This window comes from Vespa crabro, chromosome 14 (genome assembly GCF_910589235.1).
Source record: "Vespa crabro chromosome 14, iyVesCrab1.2, whole genome shotgun sequence".
NCBI classification, from domain to species: Eukaryota; Metazoa; Arthropoda; class Insecta; order Hymenoptera; family Vespidae; genus Vespa; species Vespa crabro.
This window is the reverse complement of record NC_060968.1, coordinates 5062184-5088667: the sequence shown is the minus strand read 5'-3', so window position 1 is coordinate 5088667 and position 26484 is coordinate 5062184. Positions and strand designations below refer to the sequence as shown.

General features: G+C 31.1%; 6 protein-coding genes across 10 annotated transcripts in view; 3 read left to right on the top strand and 3 right to left on the bottom strand.

Annotated features, from left to right (window-relative positions):
• The window catches only part of LOC124429053 (carbonic anhydrase 7-like), a 393187-nt gene that overhangs the window by 144361 nt on the left and 222342 nt on the right, over nt 1-26484 (bottom strand). The window lies entirely within an intron of this gene.
• Nucleotides 106-9594, top strand: LOC124429049 (ras-related protein Rap-2a). Of its 2 annotated transcripts, none has more exons than XM_046973838.1 (4): nt 106-1626; nt 6352-6462; nt 7174-7609; nt 7745-9591. In XM_046973838.1, exons 2-4 carry the CDS (start codon nt 6368-6370, stop codon nt 8042-8044), a joined length of 831 nt encoding a protein of 276 aa, XP_046829794.1. In that variant the 5' UTR covers nt 106-1626; nt 6352-6367; the 3' UTR covers nt 8045-9591. The 2 variants fall into 2 exon arrangements, with proteins under 2 accessions (XP_046829794.1, XP_046829793.1); XM_046973837.1 differs by lacking the exon at nt 106-1626 and adding an exon at nt 1781-5951 and having other exon boundaries at nt 7745-9594.
• On the top strand, nt 9799-15178 carry LOC124429027 (leucine-rich PPR motif-containing protein, mitochondrial-like). Of its 3 annotated transcripts, XM_046973733.1 has the most exons (16): nt 9800-10162; nt 10256-10389; nt 10498-10617; nt 10752-11019; nt 11185-11416; nt 11502-11687; nt 11772-11985; nt 12082-12294; nt 12619-12830; nt 12918-13049; nt 13244-13357; nt 13491-13683; nt 14081-14288; nt 14466-14697; nt 14770-14932; nt 15018-15178. In XM_046973733.1, exons 1-16 carry the CDS (start codon nt 10035-10037, stop codon nt 15164-15166), a joined length of 2898 nt encoding a protein of 965 aa, XP_046829689.1. In that variant the 5' UTR covers nt 9800-10034; the 3' UTR covers nt 15167-15178. The 3 variants fall into 3 exon arrangements, with proteins under 3 accessions (XP_046829690.1, XP_046829689.1, XP_046829691.1); XM_046973734.1 differs by lacking the exon at nt 12918-13049 and having other exon boundaries at nt 9799-10162; XM_046973735.1 differs by lacking the exon at nt 9800-10162 and having other exon boundaries at nt 10254-10389; nt 10518-10617.
• LOC124429065 (barrier-to-autointegration factor B) lies at nt 15088-16970 on the bottom strand. The gene is made up of 3 exons (XM_046973861.1): nt 16603-16970; nt 16164-16304; nt 15088-15926 (listed from the first exon to the last, which is right to left on the bottom strand). The coding sequence occupies exons 2-3, from the start codon at nt 16287-16289 to the stop codon at nt 15780-15782; spliced, it is 273 nt and encodes a 90-aa protein (XP_046829817.1). The 5' UTR covers nt 16290-16304; nt 16603-16970; the 3' UTR covers nt 15088-15779.
• LOC124429054 (tetraspanin-31-A) lies at nt 17211-21353 on the bottom strand. Of its 2 annotated transcripts, XR_006943364.1 has the most exons (7): nt 21027-21346; nt 20318-20485; nt 20137-20235; nt 19944-20057; nt 19742-19873; nt 19415-19542; nt 17211-19268 (listed from the first exon to the last, which is right to left on the bottom strand). XR_006943364.1 is itself a non-coding variant. In XM_046973846.1 (6 exons), exons 1-6 carry the CDS (start codon nt 21084-21086, stop codon nt 19170-19172), a joined length of 672 nt encoding a protein of 223 aa, XP_046829802.1. In that variant the 5' UTR covers nt 21087-21353; the 3' UTR covers nt 17211-19169. The 2 variants fall into 2 exon arrangements, 1 of the variants encoding a protein (XP_046829802.1); XM_046973846.1 differs by lacking the exon at nt 19415-19542 and having other exon boundaries at nt 21027-21353.
• LOC124429039 (facilitated trehalose transporter Tret1-like) lies at nt 23023-26427 on the top strand. Its single transcript, XM_046973816.1, has 3 exons — nt 23023-23229; nt 23383-23460; nt 23567-26427. Exons 2-3 carry the CDS (start codon nt 23409-23411, stop codon nt 24943-24945), a joined length of 1431 nt encoding a protein of 476 aa, XP_046829772.1. The 5' UTR covers nt 23023-23229; nt 23383-23408; the 3' UTR covers nt 24946-26427.

The following is a 26484-nucleotide window of genomic DNA, read 5'->3' as shown; positions in this document are numbered from 1 at the left end:
TCAACTTTTCCCTATTATTTTTATTGAACATTTAAATATCAAGAGAGAGAGAGAGAGAGAGGGAGAGTTATTTTTATCAGACGTGCCGAGTGGGCAGATATCGTAAGAATGGAATCGAAGTCCATCGAGATGAATTATTCAATCTCCATTTCGAACCAATAGCGAAAATATGTGCTACGTATATTATGAATACGCACGTAATTCATTCTTTTTCCTCGCATTGTAATTTTGCAATTCGTGTTAAAACTCCGGTTTTAATAAAATGTTTATAGCCATGCAGCTGTAAATGCTTTACACTGATTCGGATTAACGTAGGTAATCTCTCTTCGCTCGCGCTTCTTCACTGGATAAGGATTAAAAGAAAAAGAGTCTCGAGAGAGAGAATCCAACTAAAATTGAATGAAAGAGTAAATTTCCATTTTCTTAATCTCCTATCGTCGTCTCGTTTTATTACGTCTTTCGAGATTGAAAAATCTTCTAACGCCATATTATTACATTAAAAATAAATTTTGAAAATTTCTTACGATATTCGTAAACAAATGTAAATGTACTATGTCTCGATCTTTACATATGACATAATACCGGCATAATCGTCCAAACGTTTATCATAAATATATCTCTTCGAGATATTTTATTACATTACATTGTCTCTTACATCACCGATCTATCTCTCGCATATCTATCCAATGGCAACCAACTTTCTTTCGGAGTAACGATTTAAAACGATATATAATGTTGTTATGTCTATACTTCTTTCGAACCGATTCTATTATCCTTTGATTAAAATGTTTCAAAAGATGTTGACATTTTTTCATTCAAGTAGAAAAAAATCTCAGCAACTATAAAATTCTTTCTTCGAGACGAATAAAAATGTTTAAAAGATGAGCTCAAAGAATATGTGTACTTAGGTATAAGATAGATTGACCTGAGATAGTTTGGCAGGTGCTTCCTAGCGAATCGAGCATGAGTATTCGTGCTTGTGTGTGATAGGAAGAGGGTGGAAAGAGATAGCGTCGCTCTGGTCTGAAACATGTCGAGGATCCTAGCGGGGGATGGATGTAGATGGACAGGTGGAAGGTTGGAAGGTTGGAAGGTTACGAGAGCGCAGACGCCGTAGGAAAGCATCGAAGACAGCACCCGGCAGCGGTGGTACGGTACCGAAGTACCGGACAGAGCTAGCTCGACCGCATTGCCGTGTTCGTTCCACTGAGTTTGTTCGCCGAGTGAGGAACGTGCAAGGAGATTCGCGACGTGAATAACGAGCGATATCTTTGAGATACAAATATCTTATATTAACCAGTTTCTTTCGACATCTTTCAAATTTTTAACATTGAAAACATTAATTAGCTTTTCCTCACGAATTTGACAAGAAAACGAAAGAGAAACAGACAGACAGACAGATAGATAGACAGAGAGAGAGAGAGAGAGAGAAAGAGAGAGAGAGAGAGAGATAGAGGCAGACAGACAGACAGATAGACAGAGGGAAAGAAAATAAGAGAGAAAGAAACCGGTGTATCACGTCACGAAAACTGTCAAGTATACTATCTTGACGCTTCCCGCGCTTCGGCCGAATCTCAGTTTACACCTGTTAACCAGGAACCGCTGCCGGTCCTTGACCATCTAGAGGCAAGTAATAGAAACAATATTGAATGAATAGTTGATTGATTCTATCTATCTAATACCTATGATCGAATTATTAATTACCTATTGTAAACATATCAACATGTATATACGTGTTTATATAAATATATGTATGTAAATACATGTTTTTTCTAGATACGTATACTTAACTTCTACGTTATTGCAAGTAAATGCGTGGAATGTAACAGAAAATGTAATATTTGGTGAGAAAAGAAACGATACGAGGTAACAAGAGTTTTGGCTAACGCGATTCAATCGCGACAATCTAATTATTTCTATAAACAAACATTATCAAATTACTCGCGCGTATATCGGGTATTACTTTTTTTTTTCTTTCTGCAATATTTTTAATTTTCATAATTAATAGAACAAGTTCCTAAAATTCAATATTACATATAAAGAACATCTTGTCAACTATACTTAACAAGTTGAAATGGTAAACTGACATTAACTAGAAATGAGTTTTCGTTTTCTCCAAGCACATGTTGAAGTTGCGCGGTTAAACCGTTATATTCGCGCTTTAGTATGGCTTTATGAAGTATAGAATGGCAAAGTTGTGGAGGTAGCTGGTTTTCTACTTGCCATAGACTCGTCTAGTACCTACCATCCAGAAAGTTATTTCACGTAACGACGTGTAACCTACATAACTTTCAACGTTAGTGCCGAAGAAACAGAGATAGAAATAGATAGATAGAGAGAGAGAGAGAGAGAGAGAGAGAGAGAGAGAGGGTGGAAAGTGGGTGTTAAGAGGGTACAAAGAGGATGTAAAGAGGAGGAGAAGGATACTAAAAGCAAAACCAAACGAAATGGATGAAAAGTAGACATTCTAGATTCTACATTATAACTATGCTAACGTTTACCATGTTTTAAAATTTCGCATTAACGAACCTGGACGAATGTGGAATTTTTAATTGGTACGGAAACTACTATTACCGGATGTATTTATCTACGAACTTTGCTTATCTCTGTTTGCATAATAAGAAGGGATAGTACAAAATCAGAATAATGAATTCCGTTCACTAATCTTCTGATATTAGAACACTGGATATGTTAACTGTAAGAAACGAGTATCAAAGGTAATCGCTCGATATTTATTAAAATTAAAATGTTAAGAAACATCACTGCACCATCAATTCCCTCTCTCTTTTTCGCGACATTAAGATTCCTCCTGTACGATTTTTGTATCGTACTTCTGCTTACATTTCCGGTTCAGGAATTATCATTCGCATAAATCATCGTCAAAAGTCAGGACGTGTGGTTCTTTCGAATCAGACGATAAGGCAAAAAGTTGGAAAATAAGCGTGGGAATTGAAATCCCATGGCGGCACGTCGCATCGCATATCGTATTCGCCAATCCAAACGAATACGAAAGGAGACGACGAATCGGTGGTTCAATGTCCAACGAAAAATGGATTATGGAAAATAGGCCTTGAGATTTATGATTTTTCGGATATGTATACGCACGCACAGACACACACACACATACACACACACACACACACACATATAACGAATGCTGGGAACGACAAGAAGAAAAGAAAGAAATCTTTTCTACTCAATTTGTTTGTTGCATTCGATACGAAAGGAAAAATAAATCAAATTGAAATCTTTAGAATCGAAAGTAAAAAGAACTATCGTAAAAGAAGTAATTTATCATTGGGAGAATTTTAATAAAATCAGTACGTTTTTCTTATAGAGGTTGATAAAAATTTACTTTACATTGTGCACGTAATATCATAGAGACATCGATGCTCTTTTCCAAATAAAGAAGCATCTGCTTGTCCTATCATTAATAATATCTAAAATTTATGCGTTAGCGTAACTACAGCAAAATATTTATCATGCGTTATTGTAGTAGCGGCGGTGCATCGGTGAGCGTTTATAGCACCGTGGTTTTAACCCAAATCCATAGAAGGTGGATAGGGGGTGATCGGCCGATTTCTCTCATTCCATTCACCTCTTTCGATGATATAGTCTCTTGCCCGCAATGTGTTTACGCCAACGGACATTACCCCATCTCGGTAACGCGTACGTTTTGCCAACGCAGCAAATATATACATATAGCTACGTACGGACAAATATAATAATGATACGACAAAGGAATATTGAAAGTAGAGAAAATAGTTTATTCGAAAGGACTAAAGTTTCTGGAAGAAAGTTTGAAAGTTTGAAAATTTTCTACACGTCTTTCGAAACTAAACCATTCGAGACGAACACGTTCGATTATTCCATGCGAAAGAATCGTGTCTTCTTCGAGCCAACTCGAGTCTCTTCTTCTTTCTCGTAAAGAAAATTCGAACAACGACCTTATCCGTCGCTCTATAAAGTTTACTCTTCTAAGGAACCTCCTACTACTACTAATGCCATAGACGATCGCTGTAGAATAGTTGACCCGTATTATCTTGGCCAACTCTGCGGTCGTTGAGCGGTCCGTGCGAATACATCGATGCATAGCATTGCAAATTTGGTTGGTTGGAATAAATCCAAATGTCGAGTCTGCCAATGTTTCAGCAGAATTTAAACAAACTCTTTTTTCGCCGCACAATATTACATTTTCAAGCTTTTCTCGGATGTTTATTAGCGTGGAAAAGAAAAGCTAAGTGTTCTTTATCAAGCGTCTATATTTTCTCCCCTCTTTTTCTCTCTCTCTCTCTCTCTCTCTCCCTCCCACACCCTCTCTTTCTTACCTCCTTTCTTCTTATCTTTTGTCTCTCGAACCTTTACATTTTTTTTTTTTGTAAAGTTCCTTTACATTTATGTTGAGGCACGTCCGCCACGTGAAAGTTTCTTATTTAAATTTGCTCCTTGTGTCGTTTCATATCTCGTAGTTGTGTGTTTAAAGGCATGTGTGGAAGTTTTCGTCTCCGTTTTATAAAGTCTTCCTGGTTTAACGTAATATCCTCTTTGACGTTAAATCGATTTGCCCTGGTAAGGGATGCCAGAATATATTTTTCGCTGCTTGAATCTGTTTAACGAGGCGCGAGATAAATCACGTGCGATAGACCGTGAGTAAAGAATCTTGCAAGTCGTTGCTCCCGATTGCAAAGAAATAAAGATAATGATTTGTGGTCCTTAATCCTTGAGAATTCTAAATGCTAAATTGCTAAATGCTTTATTCGCTTGTAGGTAGGTAGGTAGGTAGGTAGGTAGGTAGGTAAAAGCTTGAAGGTGTCACGTATCGAACGGCAATCATCGAGCGCGTGTTCGAATAAGTGTAAAGACGCGTACACGTTAAGTGGAGCAACGACCGGAGACCAAGCAAGTCGCTTGGAAGTTGGAAGACTTGTCTGTAGCGAGCGTCGGCTCCGTTCTGTCGGCTTTTCTACGTACAATACTTTCGTCTTTCAATTTGGTTTACATGGGTAAAAAAAAGACCGACGGCGACGACGTGGTAGCAACAAGGGCACCGCCAATGGTGAAAACGAGCAAACAACGTGGGGGGTATATTTCCCGCGTTTCTTTCTTTTCCTTCCGCATGCATTGGTCGATCTTTCTTTTCCTAAGGTAGCCGTGGCGTCGCGACGTCCTGCCGGCTGCGGCGCCCAATATCTCTTTCTCTCTTTCTCTCTTTCTCTCTCTCTCTCTCTCTCTCTTTTCCTCTTCATTTCCTTTCAAAGAGATCCTTCGAGTAGTCGAGTCGAAGGATCGTAGAAAGCGATGACTGGAGTACTTTCAAAGAAACTTCTTTTATTAAAAAAAGTGTTTATCTATGTAGATGTAGATCAATTCGATCGAATTTGAACGTCAAATAGATTTTTCAATGAAACGACGACATCGTCCTCTTGCAGAGAATCGCTCGACTGACTTTTTAATGTCCGAAACGTTTACCATTCGTTTCACCGCCAACTCTGTTGTTATTCGATTTAATTAACGTCGAACTAATCGATTATAATAGACGTGCGTCAGAGGAATAAAAATGTAAATAAACGTACGTGCCTTGAAGTCGTTCGAACGTATCCTTTGATACATTAAAATTGTTAAAACTTTGATCGGCATTGGAAAATCTTGAAAAAATTTGAAACATTTAATACATTAATGTAACGTTTCAAACGAAATAGAAGAGAATGAGAGGGATACTTGCAATCGGTCGCATAGCATTTATCGGAAGCTTTCATCGATCGCGTTGTCCTTATCGAGCGTGATTAATCTCGTGTACTGGTCCTTGTGTTCTTGTACGCCTGTTATCTCGATGGAAATTGCGTTACTCTTTGCTATCGATCGCACAAGGAAAAGCGTTTTCTGCAGGCGAGTCAAGTTTGTGCGTCGATGCATACATATTATCGAAGAAGCGACAAAACGAAAAAGAGAGGGTGAGCAAAAATTCTTTGAAAACTTTTTAGTTTTCGATCGAAATTTCTTTCCTTTTTAAACCCATGACTGTCGATTGAATTTATAAAAAAGAAAAAAAAAGAAAACAAGAAAAAAGCAAATAATCGAACGTCCATTGATACAAAAAAATTTTAATTCGCGTTAACTTTATTTTTCTCTTCGTCGTCTTTTATACTCGCGCGTCTTAAGGAAATATCATTAGCCAAGAGAGAAAAAGAGTCGTCTTAAAGGTGGACGTCTATTTACCTTCTTCATTCTCGTAGTTTGCCCCAGTTCTTTGAGAAATTTTCCCGAAACGAATTGTGGTTAACGAACTCGTAAAAAAGAAAAAAAAATTCTACATGCGTTTGATGTATCTCTTCTTATACTTTTTTACGGTAGGAAATTTTTGGCACAAATGATGAAGGGTCGTCATCATTTTCGACGTCGATTCAGTCTACAGCCATCATCGTTGAAGGAAGGACAGGAAGATGGAACGACGAAGAACATAAGGTGAGTATAATCTTTAGATTTATACGTTCGTTTATACTTCGTATATCTATCGACACGTATCGATACGCCTATTTATCCTGATCCTTTTTCTTTTTCATCTATGAAATTCTCATTTTTTCTTTTTTTTTTTCATTTAACGCTATCTTCTTCGGCCGCTATTTTTTTCTTCTCTTCTTTTTTTCACAAATTCCGAGATAAAGAAGAAAGCTTTAATTTCGCGAGGAGTCTTAGCGAGAAGAGGGACCGAATTCCACTTTCTTCGGATCTTTCTCCTTTGTGCCGTTGGTAATAATCATGTCTGTATCTTCCTCGTAATAAGCATAGATGATTACGAAGACGAAGTCGGTGAGACAGCCGTTATCTGGTGCATATGAAAGCCTTGGACCAAGCTTCTCTCTCTCTCTCTCTCTCTCTCTCTCTCTCTCTCTCTCTCTTCCTCTTTAGTCTTTTCGATCTATGTTTCTCCTTATTTGAAGGCGAACCACACTATTCTGGTTTCGTTGGAGAAATCAGGACGCCTCTGTACAATGCGCTCATTCAATAGAGCGCACTTTGTAGGGATCTTTAGCGTTCGTTACTACGATTCTTTTAAAGGTATTATATTGTACGATCAAACGTGACTTTTGCATTTACGATTGCAAAGTAATAAACGAAATAAAAAAAATTGAATTAGATTAAAGTTATATTACCATAATCGCTCTATAATTCCAGAAATGAGAGACTATCGGAATCGGACAGTGGCGGTGGTGGTGAAGGAGGTAAATCGGTCGAAAGTTCTGTAAGACACAAAATCGTTGTGATGGGTGCTGCAAAGGTCGGGAAATCGGCGATAATCAACCAATTCCTTTATGGTACCTTCACACCAAAATACAAGCGCACGGTTGAGGAAATGCATCACGGGGACTTTAACGTTTCCGGTATTCACCTCACTCTTGACATCTTGGACACGTCTGGGTCGTATGAATTTCCAGCAATGAGAGATCTTTCCATCAAATCTGCCGACGCGTTCGTCTTAGTCTACGATGTAAATGATGTCAATACCTTTCACGAAGTGAAAACTTTGAGGGCATTGATATTGAATACGAAAGGAGTTGTACCTATCGTTGTTGTAGGTAACAAATTGGATCTCGTTGAGAAGGAGCAAGAGGTAAATCTATCTCCTTCCTCTCTCTCTCTCTCTTTCTCTCTCTATTTTTATATCCATCTATCTATCTAGCTCTAATAACTAAGGAGTACGAAAGAAAAATGAATAATATGAGCTCTGATGTGTGCGTTTTTACAGGTAGATAGCGAGAGCACCAGAGTATTAGTCACCGCCAAGTGGGAAAACGGTTTCGTCCAAGTATCTGCGAAAGATAATTTGAATATCTCTCAAGTTTTTAAAGAATTATTATTGCAGGCTAAATTAAAATACAACCTGAGTCCTGCTTTACGGAGACGACGACGTCAATCCTTGCCACCGCCTCCGCATTTGAATTCTCGTAGTAGCAGCGCGCACGTACCATCGCCGGCGCAGCTGCAACACCTGCAACAAATACGCGAGCGCGCTGAATCAAAGAGAAATTCTTGTATTTTATCGTAAGAGTTCCTGATGTTCCTTCGATACATACGATTCTACAATGATTTTTCTTTTTGAATCTTTCGATCACATAGATACACACAAGTTCGTCTTTCGCCAACATAATCGATCATAGGTTTAAGCTTTTAAACGGCAGAATCTATATCGGGAAAGGATTTTTAAAGGATCGCGAAAGGATCTGCGTAAGCTATATAAATGAATTATGCAGAAATTGCTACTCCTTCTGGCAAAATCGTACGATATATTATTTCAAGACATAATCCTATCTCGATAACTGTCACCTTTTCTAACTCCTCGACAAAAATTGATCTATATCGATCGCTTTAAAAGTCCTTTTTTATTTCCTTATTTTCTAGAGGAATCATTGATCGATCCAGTATCGTTTAATCAAATTATGAACTTTCACATATTTAATACAATTTATTTATCGATAATGAAACTTATTGACCAACTTACACGATAGGATATATAAATAAATATATATATATATATATATATATATATATATATATATATCTACCACGTACGCAGGATGAACCGTATAACGTAGCACCTTTCGATCTATATATAGTATATATATTAACAGATGGTGTAAATATAAAATACATATATCTATATCTGTAACAAATCCGAAATAGATATGAAATAATTACATTTAAAGCTACTCGTTGCGGGAAATAGTATACGTTGTTTCGCATGGTCGCCTTAAAAATAAAAATCGTGAATATATTCATTTTCATGTCAATATTTTCTAAACGAATTCTCTTAGAGACGATATAGAGACGAAATATTAATCCATGTATATGAAGCTTAAATAAATAGAAGAATTATGAATTACGTGATTATAGTCTCGTATGCCTTTGAATGTATCTTACTACCAATTTCAGGGTGACTTCACACTGCCCAGTATTTTTTTCTTTACCAATTGTTTTCATACTTGCTTATACGTATGTAGGTAAAATGTGTCCAAACATTTAACGTATGTATATTCGACAAAAATTAAACTTACAATTAAATTTAAACTTTTGTGTGACATTCCTATTAAATTGTACATAAGCAGTAATCTTATTTAATGAGAATAGTATCTACTAGCGATTATGCGTTAATACTGAGAGAGAGAGAGAGAGAGAGAGAGTCATCCGGCGATGTAGTACGTTTCTAAAATTTTAATGCCAAAATTGTGTAATAAAAATATTCTCTCCTTGTGTAGAGTAAACCCTTTAATGGATACGTGTATAATAGTCGATGTAAGATGTCCAAATAGTTTTGTTTCATTTACGAAAAATATGATAGATTAAATCTTATCACAAATTCTTTCTCTTTCGTTACGTTAATGATACATATTTTTTTAGAAATCATTAACGCTTGATCTGAGAGTTATATTAAATTTGAAATGTAGAAAACATTGTACCGCTAAAAATAGCAAAGAAACATGTAAATAAAATCATTTTCCAAAAGGGGATGTACTATCTTGTTACCTTTAAATAAATATCTACAACTACTTTATAAAATTATTCCGTAATATATAAGTAGATAAAAAAACAATTCGTTCCTCTAACAATTTCCTTCTCGTTCCTTTTAATTTTCTGTAATAGTGAAAAGCTACGCATTATTATTAAAATATACTTTTTATTTGAATTTTTAAGAATATTATACGATAGAGACAATTGTTTTTTCGTTCAAATCACGACTACTTTGGCGCCTACAATTTGATTGGTCGTTCATGATAACTATATGTATATAAAGTCATTCTGATAATATATTACAATAATATATTTCACAAATTTATTTCTATTGATTGTATAGTTAACAAATTTGATAATGTATCAATGAAAATGCAGCAAAAAGAAAAATGTCGGTAATAACAACAATAGCATGTTGAGGAAGCGGAAGTAAAGATTTTGTAATTACGATAGTATACTCCATTCCTTTCTGAAAATGATTTGAATTGATATAAATTGTTCATTTTTACTGGATTTTCTTTACAAATATCATGGCATTATTTTTCAATTCCATTAAATATTTTAGATGTCTTAAAAATATTTCTAAACGTATTCAAATCGATAACAGTTATAAAAATTTTTTATGTTTGGAACATAAAGAATTAACCTTACAAGAAAGGTTAGTTGACTTTATTACTATGGTAAATAACTTTTCAGTATTGTATTTGTTAATATATATTCATATACTGATGTCTCTATCCCTTTAAAATAGAAATTTAGCGAATCAACAAACTAAATTATCGGACATTGATAATATAATAAAAAAGATAGATAACAAATACCAACATGAAATTTTAATAGATAAACATTTGATAGAAGATATCATAAATTGTATTCAAATAGAAGGTAAGAAATCAGCAGGATTGTATTAACAACTTGAAGAGATTGAATTAAAAGTTACTACTCAAATATATAAATATTAATCAATGATTGATATATGATATTTGATTTAAGGAAAACTTGAATCTTCACAGGCTCTTTTAACTCTTCGTTGTTGTAATGTCTTGATACAATGTACACAAGAGCAAAGGATAAAGTTTGCAAATACCTTGTGGAAGTTATGCAATATTTATAGTAAGATCTTTTCTTATTCTTTTGCTTTAAGTGCAATTTTAAGTAAAAATATTTTAACAAATTTAGATAATTTCGCACAAATTTAAATAATACTATATTTATTGAAGTTTATCCTTATGTATACATTATTTTAGATGTCCCAATGGATATAACTCTTTATAATGCGCTATTACAAGTTTATATTGAAAATAATTATACATTTTCTCCATTGAATATTTTATCTGATATGAAGAAACAATCTATTCAACCAAATAAAGTTACATACATGAAACTTTTAGAGTATTTTTGTAAAAATGGAAATATAACAAAAGCGATAATTGTATGTCAATGTCTGAAGGATGAAAAATTACCTTTAGATATAGATATCTTTAATTTATTAATAATAGGATATTCTCAAATTGGGTAATTTTACTTCTTTTTGTTTTAAAGATTAAAATGTATGTTTTAATAGAACATCTTTGTTTTCTCAATATTATCTTATCACTGCCATTGTGAAAGTAATTGCTAATTAGATTTTATAATGTATGTGTGATATGGTATTTAAATTAAAAAATTTTTTCCTTTAAGCGATCTAAATAGTGCAATAAATGTTCTTGATGTCATACGAAAGATTAATCTACTTCCTTCAAATGAGACTTATACTGCACTTATGTGTGCTTTTGCAAAATTCAATGACATCGTAAGCATACGAGAAATACTATCTAAATGTCAAAAGAAAAATGTAAATTTTACAAATGAAAATATATTAGATGTGATATATACATTGATAGTTAACAGAAATGTAGATCATGTAGATGAGGTAAGATACAAATCTACTCATTGATATCATCAGTTTTCTATATACATACGTATACTGAATATTGAATAATATGAAATGTTTACAGATGCTCTGGATACTGAAAAAACCATACTGTACGGAAGGAATACATTTTTTCGGAAAGATTATTGATATAAAACAAGAAGATATAGCTATAAAAATACTTTTTTATATGTACCCTTATATAAAAAATAATTTCTGCAGGAATGAATATGAAAGTTTCTTCATAAATAAATTTATATGCAGTAACGTGGTATGTAAGAGAGAAAGAAGCAAGTAATATTATATTTAATATTTACAAGCTTAATAAAAAATGTATATTTTATTTTTATCTTAGATTCCTGAAAAAATAATAGATATATGTTCACATTTTTACATGAAATTTGGTAATACCAAAATATTTACAGAAGCAATTTATATTTCTTTTAAACATGATAATGACCTTCTAACTTTAAGATTATTGAAAGAATGGAAAAACAATGGTCATAAACTTAGGCCGCATTATTTTTGGCCATTTTTAGTTAAAGCTCAAAATAATCATGATATTAAAGGTACGGTATAATTGTTTTATCCTTTTACTTTATTTTTATTTACTCTATATTCTTTCCTAATATTACAATAAATTCAATATTGAATTTTTTTATTAGGTCTTCTGAAATACATAAAGGATATGATAAGTGTATATGACGTTGAACCTTGTATAAATACAATTGCAAATTTTATTATACCTAATTTATTAGGCGTTGATTCCTCTTCTAGTTCCTTATTAAAGGAATACGGCATACCAGAGGAAACAGCAAGAAATGCTACAGTTTATTATTTGTTACAGAATAACAAAACAAGATCTTCTTACATGTATGGTAAGTAACATTTGGAAAATGTGTAATAATATTAAATAAACGAAAGAGTAATTAAAAAAAAAAAAAAAACAAAAGATTGTAATAAAAGTGAGATCGAAAATTATTATTATTATTATTATAATTTTAATTTTAATGTTTTATCACACAAAATGTAAGTTATAAAGGAGATATTTTGTTCCCTTAAAAAATATTCTATTTTGATTGATTCCCTCTTCTCAAATTGATATCAAAATTATTAAAACATTATTTTAGAAAATGCGCTTAGATATTACGTATATACATGCGCTAGATGTTATATAATCGTTAATATATTTATTTTTACAGTTTTAAAATATCCAGTTTATTATAGTGATTTCATATTGGGAAATTCACTCAGGCAAGCATTATTTAACACATATGATATTGATTCCTATTTGGAAATTGTAAGGCATTTGTATATAGAAACGAACACTGGACAGAAAGAGAAAGTTTCTTTGATTGATAAAATATATGATATTATGGATTTCTTACATAAAAATCCTACATGCATTTCAAAGGTATAACTTCACACATATGCACATTTAATTTTAATTTATATTTATTAATTTTAAAAATTATTTTTATTATTTTACTTCAATCTATAGATATTGCAATATTTATCGAAAAACAAATTACAATTTTCCAATGATTTTTACCATGTTTTGCTTGATTATCAAAATAAAAATTTAATGAAGGAGGAAATGGAACTATTAAAAAGTATAAATGAGGATTCTTCGGTAAAAATTAATTTGCTCAATTTCAATGAAATTGACAAAACTGCCATTTAAGAAATATCGTTTTATATTTAGTTATAATATAGGTTAAATTATCGTTACTTATCAATATTATTTTATATATACTTTGTCTTGCAAGTCTTTTATATCTACCTAGATTATAATATATGTAATAATACTATGTATCTTGAAAATAGATGACAAGTATAACACAAATGGAAAACGAACAATCACAAACGAAAAATTCGATGTCAAAACAATTGCATTCTTTTACTTCTTGTGACCCTACAATGCTATTCAAACTCTTCTTGGTATTGTATAATATTATTATCAAATGGTCGTTAACTATCGCAGCATATTTACTATCTATAATATAAAACTTTTTATTGGATAGAAGGTATAGAGTGTATAAAATTATACAGAGATTGAATTGATATGTTATAGCGATCAAAAAGTTGGAGTACTTCTATTCCACACGAAATATATATCTTTGTAACAGACCAGTTGTTAAAACGATATACAAACGAGGAAAGTAAAATGATTCTAAAAAAATTAATAAATGAATATCGTATTTGTGCTACCTGCAAATTATCTTTAACTTATGCACAGAATTTAATATCATTAGGCAATTTAGATGGTAAGCTATATTTTTTTACTTCTATTGGAGATCTCATATATTCAATGTGTAGTAAAGAAGTAAGGATGTTTAACATGGAACATTGAATATTTATTATTTGGGTAAAAAAGAGTAAAGATTTTTCATTAAAATTGATTAAAAAAGTACGGTCATTAACTTTTTGAAGTTTATTGCTAAAGTTGTAGCAATTTTCTACTCTTGTAGAAAAATGGTAAATATTTTTCTCTTTTCTCTTTGTTTCATACATCTATGGTTCTTAAGGAAACCATGAACAGTCTATATATTTAATAGAAAATAACAAAAATTGCAAAAAATGATCTCTTAATTTAAATCTTAGAATGCAAAAGTTAAAGATAATGTATTAAAAATTTTTTATATCATTTGATTACTTTTTTAGATGCAGCAGAAATAATTGAGTATACTGGTAAAGAAATAAAAATCAGAAGCAAGATAATAGACGATTATACTAAATCGTTGTTGAATGAAGCTGCTTTAATGGGCAATGATAGAATATTAAAAAGATTTTATGACATACTCCTAAATATACATTATGTGAAATTATCACAGAATTATTTAGATCCACTTGTCATAATTCATATTAAACAGTATGTATTTAGTGTTTTATTTAAAACTGTTTTTATAAAGTATAATTGAGTATTTTTTTCTTCTGTGAATTTAACAAAACTATTATCTAATTTAAACTATTATCACTTTTAATAAGATTATTTAATTCTTATTAATCTGTAATATATATAACCATATTTTATTTTATCATTTAATAGGGGTAATATAATTAAAGCTTTGGAAGTTGCTGAAACGTTGAGTGAAAAATATAAACATATACCTGCATTAAGAGAATTAATTGAATCAGTAGTCTTAACAAAAGATGTGGAATTATTGCAACATTTTATAAATGTTGCTACAAAAAATTATAATGAACAATATATTTTAATGGAGTTAATGCTATGCTTTCTGAAGAATGATTACGAAGAGGAAGCTAAAAAAATAATAAAAGTAAACAATTTATTTCATTTTATACCATGTATAATTTTGTTTGTATATCTGATTTTTGTTTGTTCTCCACAGATTTTTTGTACATCCAATTATAAATTTACAATTATAAAGGAAAGCTTACAGAATTCTTTGGAAGAAAGGAATATCAAAATATTGGATAAATTACTTGACTTGTCAGTTGACTATCCTGATACAGACAGATTTGTTATATACGAGTATCTAGTCACAATTTATGGTCAGTATTATGATTATATGCACTACAGTTTAATGAAAATCTTTTGAGAATGGTATAATGTATCTAATGAGTAAATATTATTTAGCTGCAAAAGGAGATTACAAATGTGGATTAAATTTATGGAGAAGAATGCAGAAAGAGAAAGTATCACCGACTGATAATTCAATTATATATTTTAATAAGCTATTTAGAGAAAATAACATAAATTTACTGTCTATTTCCAATTCAAATTGATTTAATGAATATAAGAATTAAAAAAGCGTAAATGTATACGGACGCGTATCCACACGTACAACATATTATATATGTATGTATACACGTATGTGTGTGTGTGTGTGTGTTTATATTTACATATGTCTAATGTTAGTAATTTATTTTATGTATATAAACATGTTCCATGTTTTATTTATATGAAATAAAAATATATTCTGTATTTTTTCTTATTACTTAAGTCTTATTTATTATATTCCAATAATCTTTATTAATTTCTTATTATTAAGCAATACTTCCTTTATTATTGAATGATTAGAAATAGATTAATGTACATTAACTATTAAAGTTTTTATTTAGTTCGTATTTTTAGAAATAAACATTATTTCTATGATCCCTTTCTCTCTCTTTCTTTCAAGACAAATGAGCATAGAAAGATATCTATATATTTCTTAAGAGTGTCAACAATTAAATCAGAAAATATATAATTGTAGTTTTAAAATTTGTTAATTTTACGAAAATCCTAAAAACGTAATACATGTGAAAAGACTTCTATTAAGTTATAAAATATTCTGCAATGTTAAAATATTTTTCATATAACATTAATACTTTACAAAAGTTCATTATCATTAGTACTTTACAAAAATTCTTCACACCAATCTGTAAGACACTGATAACAATCATTCGATTGTTTTGCATTAGCTGAACAAGCATCTTTCATCCACTCTTGAAACAGTTCTTTGTTCTTCTTCAAAACTAAGTATTGTCCAAGTACTACATATGCCTATAAAATATAATATTTTCAACATTGATATCTGTGTACGATTAATATATCATACTTTTTATACGTAAAGAACACTTGGTCCTATATAAACAAAATGTAAAAGTTCTTATTATGAGCATTATAAAGATTAAAATTGATACAATACATTTTGTTTAGAGTGATATAAATTTATCATATAAATATATGAAATCTCTTGAAATAAAATTTGACAGACAATTTTTCAAAATAGAAACATACTTTGTCGAAACCAGCAGCTTCCAGTCTTCTTCCGAGAACTTCACCAACTCCAGCTAAATCAGTAACTGGTTTTTCGCCCATTGGCTCTGCTACAAAATTTTTGTGTTTTTGGGATGTACTAGACATTTTGAACCTAGAATACTAAAATTAAATATTATTATTTATACATGTATGTTTTTTATACTTCATATTATCAGAACATGGCCAGTAATTTAATAGGTCGAGCACTATCAACGACAATGATAAAAATAATGATAATAATTATAAGAATATTCTTTTAATGGAGATAAATTTATATGTAAATATTGTAACATTCCATGTAATACGACGTGTTATAACAAAATTTTAATAGAATTTTATGTAATAGGTAAAAAACAATATTATAATGCTCATAGAATAAATATGATGAATGAATCGTTTGCAAGTATAAATAACTAACCTCTCCTTTCTTTACTTTATTTTGTTTTTCTTTTTTCTTCTTTTTCAAATAAAGCTACAATACGTTGTATATATTCAGCTTTTGTATAATACTTAATACTAATGTGCAAAATAAATGCAACTATCTATTTTATTAACGTTTTTGTTAACTAATGAGTACTAACAACAAACTATAGAAGATCATAAACTCAAAAATTAGCATCCATCCCCCTGTACATTATTGTAAAAGTGGGGAATTGCTCCGAGTGCCATCTAGCGTGAAAGAAATCAACAATTGAGAACACAATTCCCAAATGGTAATAAGAATAAAAGTAAATGTAGTAAACTATTATCTTGTATCAATAGAAACACTTTTTTCCATATTCAGTTATAATGAATAGGATTTTATTTTAACAAAATAAAGACCCAATAATAAACTATTCAATGGAATTATAAATGTATGAATTAACGATTAAACATTAACTAACACATTAAGTACTATATTCATTATGCACACATTTCAACAATTATTCTTTGTAAAATTAATGTTGATGTGTGATGAGAAATCTTCTATATTATTACGTATCATATCAACGGGTTCTTTCGTGTAGAAATTATAACTCTACAGTATACAAGCACCTCCAGTGATTTATTAATTATCAACTTGATATTTTATGTTGTATTCTTATTAATTCATCGCAGATATATCAATATCTATACATCGTTGTTAATACATTTTTGAAGAATGTGCATTATACTATATTCATTAAGTATAAATGTGAACTTTATGTTTACAATGCTAATATAATTTATATAGACCGCAATGTAGCTGTTGGATATAATCGTAACATTACAATTTTTTATCAAACATTATTTTTCAAACAAATTAAAAGATTCCGAGGTCTGGTAGTCATTTGATTTGAAGATATTGTACTTTAACGTGATAAATGAGATTTTTCTAACAAGTATGAAAAATGTATATAACTTAAAATATAATAACAAAATAAAAGAGGACTCACTAAAAAACAGAAAAAAAAAAAAAAAACCATCAGTATTGAATCTTAAGATGAACATAGGCAAATGTACTACTTAAATACAATTCTTTCTAATCTTTATAATTTTTCTACCTAAGTAATTATATAATTTTAATATCTTATATATTTAGGTTTCAAATATTATTTAGGATTAGCTTAAAACTTGATTTCAAGCAAGACATACTATTATAATATATAGTATATTTCACACAATATAAATGAAAATAAAACTAAATTACTTCTAAATAAATATTAATAGATCATTGCAAATAAAAAGCATGAAAATTCTGTTACAGCAAAATGCGTCGATTAATTGCGCATTTTATCTAAATTATTTTTATACAATCTATATTATTTTAAAGCTATATTATTATAAGCAATGTTAAAATACTACGACTATTATAAAAAATCGATTATGCACATCGTGAAATTACTTGATTTTCTTATATTATTGTAATTATGCAGATCTATTATGGTATTGGATTAAACACAAACTAATGTGATATAAATTATATTAACTTTGTAATAGTAAATAAGATCATTGATATTTTACAATTTTGATTTAATTGATCTAATTTATGGTCAACTAAATAAATATCTATTGTAAACGTATTTATTAGAATATACGTTAAACTAAACATAGGAAGCATTTAATATTTTCATATGTTATATACAGAAGAAAATGAATTAATGTAAGCGGCGATTGCAAAAACAATATATAAAAATTTGCAGAATTCATAAAATGTGATTTAAAGGAAGACTATAATTTGTATAATTTTGTTAACTTCTCTTTCATGAAAATTCAAGTATAATTCTTAATTTGAACATGTTTAAGACACAATATAATGTATATTAAATAAATATTAAAAAATATCATTTAATTGGAAATATCAAATTATATATGAAAATTATTTGGTTTCTTCCAGTCTTAGAAAGAAAATCATATTTTTATAAACAATAATAAAGAAATACTGATACCTATTTTACTTACTTAATGGTAATATGGCAGAGGAAAATTTAAGTAGTATGAAATTATAATTACACAATATTGTGAAAGTCTAAAAATTTCATTAAAGAATTCTACGAATATACTTGTGATATAATAATAAAGAGATGTTTTATGTGTAATAGCTAGATATGGGTGCATTTAATAGATATGAAATATGATACTAGAACAAAAATGGAATGCACAGTAGTCTCATCAAAAAGGTGCTTATGAAAATGTACCTATAATCAAGTATATCCAACATTAAGCCACACAATGTGTTAAAGCTTGTATTGAGCATTTTGTGTAAATTATTACAACATATATATTTTATAGACGTAATAATTTTGTAAAATTGTTCATTCTCATATTATAATATTGTAGAATTCTTTCGAGCATTATAAATCAGAAACGGTACTTTTATCTCATCCTTAAACAGATACATAAAAATTTGTTCTCTGGCTCTTAGATGATAATCATGTATTTTCTATTGATTACGGATATAAAGCAAGATCCAATATTCGTGGATCTAGTATCACTTTTCTACGAAGAAAATAAAAGTGAATCATATTAATAAAGATAATTTAGTTGGGGAAATGCAGCTCTTGCAGCTTTCTGCTGCGGATCTAGCTGATTTTTGTAATGCTTTGCTACAAAAGCTGCGATCACCTGAAAAATCAAATTTATTGAATTGTTAATTATGCATCAGAGAAAATTGTTTTATATAATATAATTTTACGGTATTTTTTGGATAACGAAAGAAACGAAAAATAATGTGATACAAAGGCCACAACCAACATTATGATACCACCCACCATCTATTAGGAGGGTCGTATGAGGAGATAGAGGACATGGCGATGGTGTTAGACTAGAGAAAAGCACTAGGATTAGCTCGCGGATCTTTCTGGTTCCTGTACCGCACGGTCAACCAAACACCAACAAACTGTAATGGGTATATATGTTAGCATTAGCAAAATAACTTTTCATTATAATACTGTGATTTACGAGAAATATGTGTTATATTAGGATATATGAGACAGTACAAAACTTTTCAAAAGTTCACATGATATTTAACGACAACATTACATTGATATCTTCGTTTAATATAAAATTTAAGATGGAAAATATATCCATTGTCTTACCTCTGTAAAACTGAAAAATAATCCTATACTACCACAAAGTTTGAAGGCATAATCAATTGTAGATTGCAATTTTTGCATACATAGTGGACATCGGTCAGTGCATTCACGGTCAGAGAAAGGACAGCAAGTTCTCTATAGAAAAATAATATTATATAGGTATTATATGAAATTAGAATTTTTCTCAGTTCACTAATACACTTACATTTTTATCATGGCATGCCAAGGGATCTTTTTCAATAACAGTGTCATTAAATCCACAGCAATGGAAGGTTTCTTCTACTTTAGCTCTTAAATCATCTCCAACTCGTCTCCATCCCTTCAAAATATATGCAAGTATGTGATATATGTATAGTAAATGAAATGTTACTAGAAAATATAATGTTATGAAGGAATACTTGTTCTGCAAGTTGTTCCTGTTGTTTAGCATTAACTGCAAGACAAGCGCAAGCAATGCTGAATTGAATCAAAAATAGAAGGAACAAAATAAGCATGTACTATGATATATGGTTAAGGGAAATTTTTCATTTATCTATGAATCTTTGTCTTCAATAATATATGTCTCTTAAAAAAGGATACAAAGAACAATAAAACTTGATGATGTTTTACAGCACCGATTAGCCCGAGAATGGAGATGAGAATAAGTATCACTCCGCACGCTAAAATTCCACCAATTATAGGAAGATTAGTAACTAAAGCTGATGCTCTTCCATAAACTGCGACGCCAATCAAAATAAATGCAACGACCTAAAAATGGATATTAATTTTAATCATCAATGATTTAAAATGATGTTATTTATACAAGTTAAAGGAGACAATATAATATATAAGAAGAAAACGTTCACTATGGATACTATTCTTATAATTGGACTATCCTAAAAAGCAAAATCATTCTGACAATTCTGATAAGTAACCATTGCTGGCATGGGAAATTATCTGCACAAATAAACGACCTTATAGTATATATATACATACATACACATATATATATATATATATATATATATATATATATACACATTAGTGACATCAAAAGTTACCTTATCAGAGTATCGTTATCAAGCTACTTTTTTCAACCTGTAAAAAATCTCAAAAAAAAAGATTGATAGAGTTTTCCATTTACATAATTACTTTTCATAAATTGTGTCACTAGATGACCTATACGATCATTGATATTTATTAAAGGGAAACGTGTCAAATCATATTGAACGTATCTGTTAACCTATTAAATTGCATCTTTCTCTCTCGTAAACGATATTAAAAATATTGTATATGGGATTATACTTACAATATAGAGTATATTTAGTGCTGTCAGCGCATTTTTCGAGCACGTAAAACCACCGCACATCTTTGTACTCGGTCTTTTTCCGAGCGATCGAATAGAGTTGCAGAGTTGCAATTTAAGAAGAATTCAATTAATTTCTACAAAATGTTCTCACTTAACAATAGTTTTTCGTATGCAGAAAGCTATGATGAAGCTTTTTCCCTTGATCTTTCTCTCTTTATTTCTATACTTCGACCTTCTTCGTTAAGAGATTATCCAATTGTGACAGGTACCTTGTGACTGCGTGCGACTGCTCCGAAACATAGGACGCTTCTAGCCGACGACGATCGATATCTCGACGTCGTGCGACTGTCGCACGACGCGCGAAAAACAAAATTTCTATTTCTACGACTACGCTCTTCGCTTCTCTTCAAATCAACATTCTAATGCATTATATCATTATAATTGAACTTTCTATCTAATTAATCTTTAGTAGAATTGTACGATCGATAATAATCGCAAGATATTACTATACTATATTAGAGTATGTTATGAAAGTTTACATATTGTTACTACATGAGTCAGCCTAGATATATGAGTTTGGAGTGAACTCGGAACTAGAAGGTCGTTTCTAGGCACCCAAAGAATTTGACATACATAACAATAACGAGTTGTTGTGTGTGTCTTCAAAAGGAACTCGTCTTGAATGAACATGACTCGCGGACCTTCTAAAATATTTCTATATTTTCTTAAGAGAATACGTTAAACTGTTAATTGTATATAAATTCTTTTTCTTTTTTTTTTGTTATTAAAGTTCATTTTCATTCAATCGCGTGGACGCGCGTAACAATATTGTAAATCTATATAGATATGAAACAATATTTGTATATCGTATACTAACCACGTCATATTGTTATTCCTTCTTCGTGGAAATTTTTACAGAAAATATTGATTCAAAAATGCATCTACGTAGTATTGTCATCTCTTCCCGATTTCTTTTTCACTTAACTACGTCGTTGATTCCCGTTAGAAATTTGCATCTGCATGAAACTTCTGTTTAGAGGATTTAGTATGACGATAATATACTGTCAGATAAGATGCAGCTGCAAATGTTCTTTTTCTTCTCTCTCTCTCTCTCTCTTTTTCTCGTAAGAACAGGGAATTTAAAGTACGTATTTAAAGACATTGAACACATTGAGTCCATGTCACTTTTGATAACATTGTTGTCTTACTTAGAATGATTTGTTGAGGAGTTTGATAACGAAGAATTTTACGAGGGGAATTTATCAGAATCGAAAAAAAAAGTTTAATTCAACAAAATTATAGTTGATCTAACTAAAATTTTTTATATTCTTTGTAGACTGAAATCAAATAAGCATATCAGAGTGGATGAAGCATTGGTTGAAACAGTAGATTATACTGAGTACATAATAACTTTGTAAATTCATGTTATATTTAACGACAATATTGAGTTATACGTTTGCAGCAAAGTTTAAGCACACTGACATTTGTCTTTCGAATTTGAATCTTATATAGCTTTTGTTTGTCTCAGATAATATTCAAAATTTTCATTTCTTTCATGATGTTAAAATTTTAAATAAACTGACTGAATATATTACAAAAAATTAGCGAAGTTGTTGAAACAGTTGATATACGAAACAACTGTTCATATATACCTATTTTATAATTTCAATATCAGTTATAATAAAATTTTTAATGAAATGTATCGCGTTTGATCGGCTACAATCAAAAATAAAGGAGTGCATGTTATTATAATAATTTTGTTACGCACAAGAGAAAGAGAGAGAGAGAGAGAGAGAGAGAGAGAGAGAGAGAGAGAGGGAGAGAGAGAGAGAGAGAGAGAGAGAGAGAGAACTTGTAACTTATCAGGAAATATAATTAATAGTAAGTAACGATTACGTTTCGAAATTGTTCAAATAACAACAAAATTGTTTACTTAATGTCTATTTGAATTAGCGTTACATTTTATCTATACAATTTTGAAATGTCTTTTGATTTTATTGTAGAATAGTGCATTAAAAAATATTCAGTTTATTCGCAAGTGGGGACAATGTGTTCCCGATAAGAAATTCACTGATAAAATATTGTATAAAATGTACAATCTTCGGAATGCTCTTTATTCCGTCTGAAATGTACTAAAGAGAAAGGAGACTAATAGCTTTTTCCTTTTTTTAAGTGGCATCAGCAAGTTTCATCTCCAATCTCTGTAAGCATTTTTTATTGTCATTATCGATAGGCAGATAATAGTTTCGAATAAATCAAAATGTACCAAAGAAACTTCACTTTCGTTAAATGACTTTCATTATTTCGAAGGAGCCTATTGTTTAAATCTCTATATAACACGAATTATTACTTTCAGTCGACTAAAAGGAAGAAATAACAGAGATGAACAAATCGCGAACTAAGAGATGGTCCCAATACTTGGCAGCGATTACAGGTAAATGATCCAACTACTATCGTTTAAAGTTATTGTTAAAAAGAAACGATGAAACTTATTTTTGGTATCGTTATCAATCATTTTGATTAATTACTTTTCGATACAGCCACTTTATCATTGGCATCCACGGGCGCCCACATTGGCTGGACATCACCAATGTTACCAAGATTGAAATCTCTGGAATCTCATGTACAAATTACATCCGACGATGCTTCCTGGATAGCTTCCTTCTACTTGTTGGGTTCTATACCTGGCAATATTATAGCCGCTTTTATAGTAGATTGGTTAGGCCGAAAACATAGCCTTCTGCTAGCTGCTGTACCTTTGGCCATCGGATGGATTTTGATCATTATTGCTTGGAATCCCTATGTCTTATATGTATCTCGTTTCATCAGTGGAATTGGTCAAGGTATAGTATACGTCGTCTGTCCGATGTATATCGGCGAGATCGCGGATAAAGAGATCAGAGGATCTCTGGGATCTTTTATAAAACTGATGGTAACTTTTGGTGAGCTTTACGCTCATGCGGTTGGTCCATTTGTATCGTACGAGATACTGTCTTATGCCTGTATTCTCATATCAATCGCATTTTTCGCATCCTTCGTTTGGATGCCCGAATCACCTTATCATTTATTAATGAAGAATAAACAAAGAAAAGCTATGAACAATCTGAAACAGCTTAAACCAAAATCGACGAAGGAGGAGTTGGAAGAGGACATGGATCAGATACAAAAAACAGTGATACGAGATCTCAGGGATAAGATTCACTTTTGGGAACTCTTCAATACTCGTGGAAATAGACGAGCCGTCCTAATAAGTTTCGGCCTTCAACTGATTCTCCAATTCAGTGGTATAGCTGCGATAGAGTCCTATACTCAAGAAATTCTTCACGAAGCAGACACTGGCCTTTCTGCTGGGATAGCTGTCATTATTTTGAGTGTACTGCAGTTAGTCGCTGGATTAGGTGCAGCTGCACTCGTCGATAAAATTGGCAGAAGACCTTTGCTTTTAATTACCACTTTCCTCGGTGGTGTCTCACTCACGATCACTGGTGGCTTCTATTTTTTGAAATTTTATTTAAATCTTGACATGGCCGGACACGGATGGATCCTTCACGTTTCTATAATTTTCTACGAGTTGATAATCGCATTGGGATTGAATCCATTACCTTACATGATGTTAGGCGAACTATTTCCAACGAATGTAAAAGGTACAGCGGTTTCTTTGGTTAACCTTTGGGCTTCTCTTTTGGCCTTCATCGTATCGAAGCTTTATCAAGTGATATCCGATGCCATTGGAGTTTACAGCGCTTTCGGATGGTTCGCTATAAGCAGTTTTATTGGAGTAATCTTCATATTGTTCTTCGTCCCAGAAACCAAAGGGAAATCTTTGTTGGAAATACAGGAGGAACTCAATTGCAATAAGAAGAAAATGGAGGCTAAGAAGAAAAAACAAGAGGAGATTTATATAAACACCATAGCTTAAGTCTGATAGGAAAAGACAGATAAAGGCGAGGGCTCGGTTTAAGGTTTGACAAACATTTATCCTATTTTTTCTTTACACACGATTTTTACACATAATTTTTCAAAAAGTAGATCCTCACTGTCAATCTGTTTTAATTGATAAGGTAAGCGCCGTAAAAAAGTACTAGCAAAATCAAACCTGAAAAAATAATTCTTCAATGGGCCAAATTTGAACTCAAATTTGTGAATCTCTGATTTACGATTTTAAGAATTGCTTTCCTTTTTTATTACAGAGAAAAAAAAAAGAAACGTGCAAAAGAAATTACGAAACATTGATCGATTCTTTAATGCGTTAAGTTTTATCATTAGTGGATCATATTAGATTTATTTTTAGTTATTAAGTAAGGGCCCTTATATTCCATTCGAAAGAGCTTGGATAAACGTTATGAGATTGTCAAAGATAACTGAAAGTTTATACGAGTATTATAGTTTCATTGAGAAATATGACTTGCTCGATAAAAAATAGTCGTGTAATAATGTCAAAAGCACGTGTATGTTTCGAGTCGAATGAACTCCTGTTTGACAATTTAATATTCAAAATAATAGTATAAACTTGTTACGAAGAGTATTTAGGCAATCTCAATAATGTGAATCCAATGTAATCACGACTTTCTAAAAGATTTGTCGATCAGAGAAGATGACTGATCGACGATTGATTTCTGAGAAAGTGAGTGAATACTTCAAATGCGTTAGCTGGGCCCCCTCAATAATAGAGCAAACGCGCATGACCATCTCATCGTCCCTTTTAGGCAGGGTTTAATAATGAAATGAGTGAGACTGATAGATTAATATTAATCGTAAAGTATATTTATTTATCGTAGCACGTTCTCAGCGAAAAAAAATGTAAATGACGGATGGTTCATATGCAAAAATCGAGAGAACGTTCGACGATTAGAAACATCTTCTTATCCCTTTGAGGCAGGGTTCAAAATGAACGACCAACGTTATATAACGATTACGATTAAGCGTTATTAAAAAATATCGCACGCACGTAAGCGAATGTCGCAAAAAATGCGCGTGCCAATGGCCCTGATGCAAGAAGGATTGAGCACTAAAGCATGACTAACTTATTTTTTCCCTTTTAGGCAGGGTGAAAGATACATTAACGAAAACAATTTTTAAGCAATGCTTTGGCGTAGAATATAACTGGTCCGAATATATATATATATATATATATATATATATATATATATATATAAACAAGTATATGAAAGATCAAAGTGTCCTATTGTATCTACTATTTCAATACAACATGTCTAAGCTTATATAGTAGATGGCACTTTAAAGTTAATAGTGCCACGTTAATGTTCACGCAATTGCACGACTCTCTACAAGTCCCTTTTAGGCAGGGTGTAAGACTAGCGAAAATCTATTTCGTACAGATTTCTACAATGTAGAAGCTCGCAATTTAACGTTAACAATAAACTTTAATATTTACCTAAAATATTGGTAGAATTTTTTCCTCATCTTCTTCCTCCATCCTATCGTGATTTTGACAGGA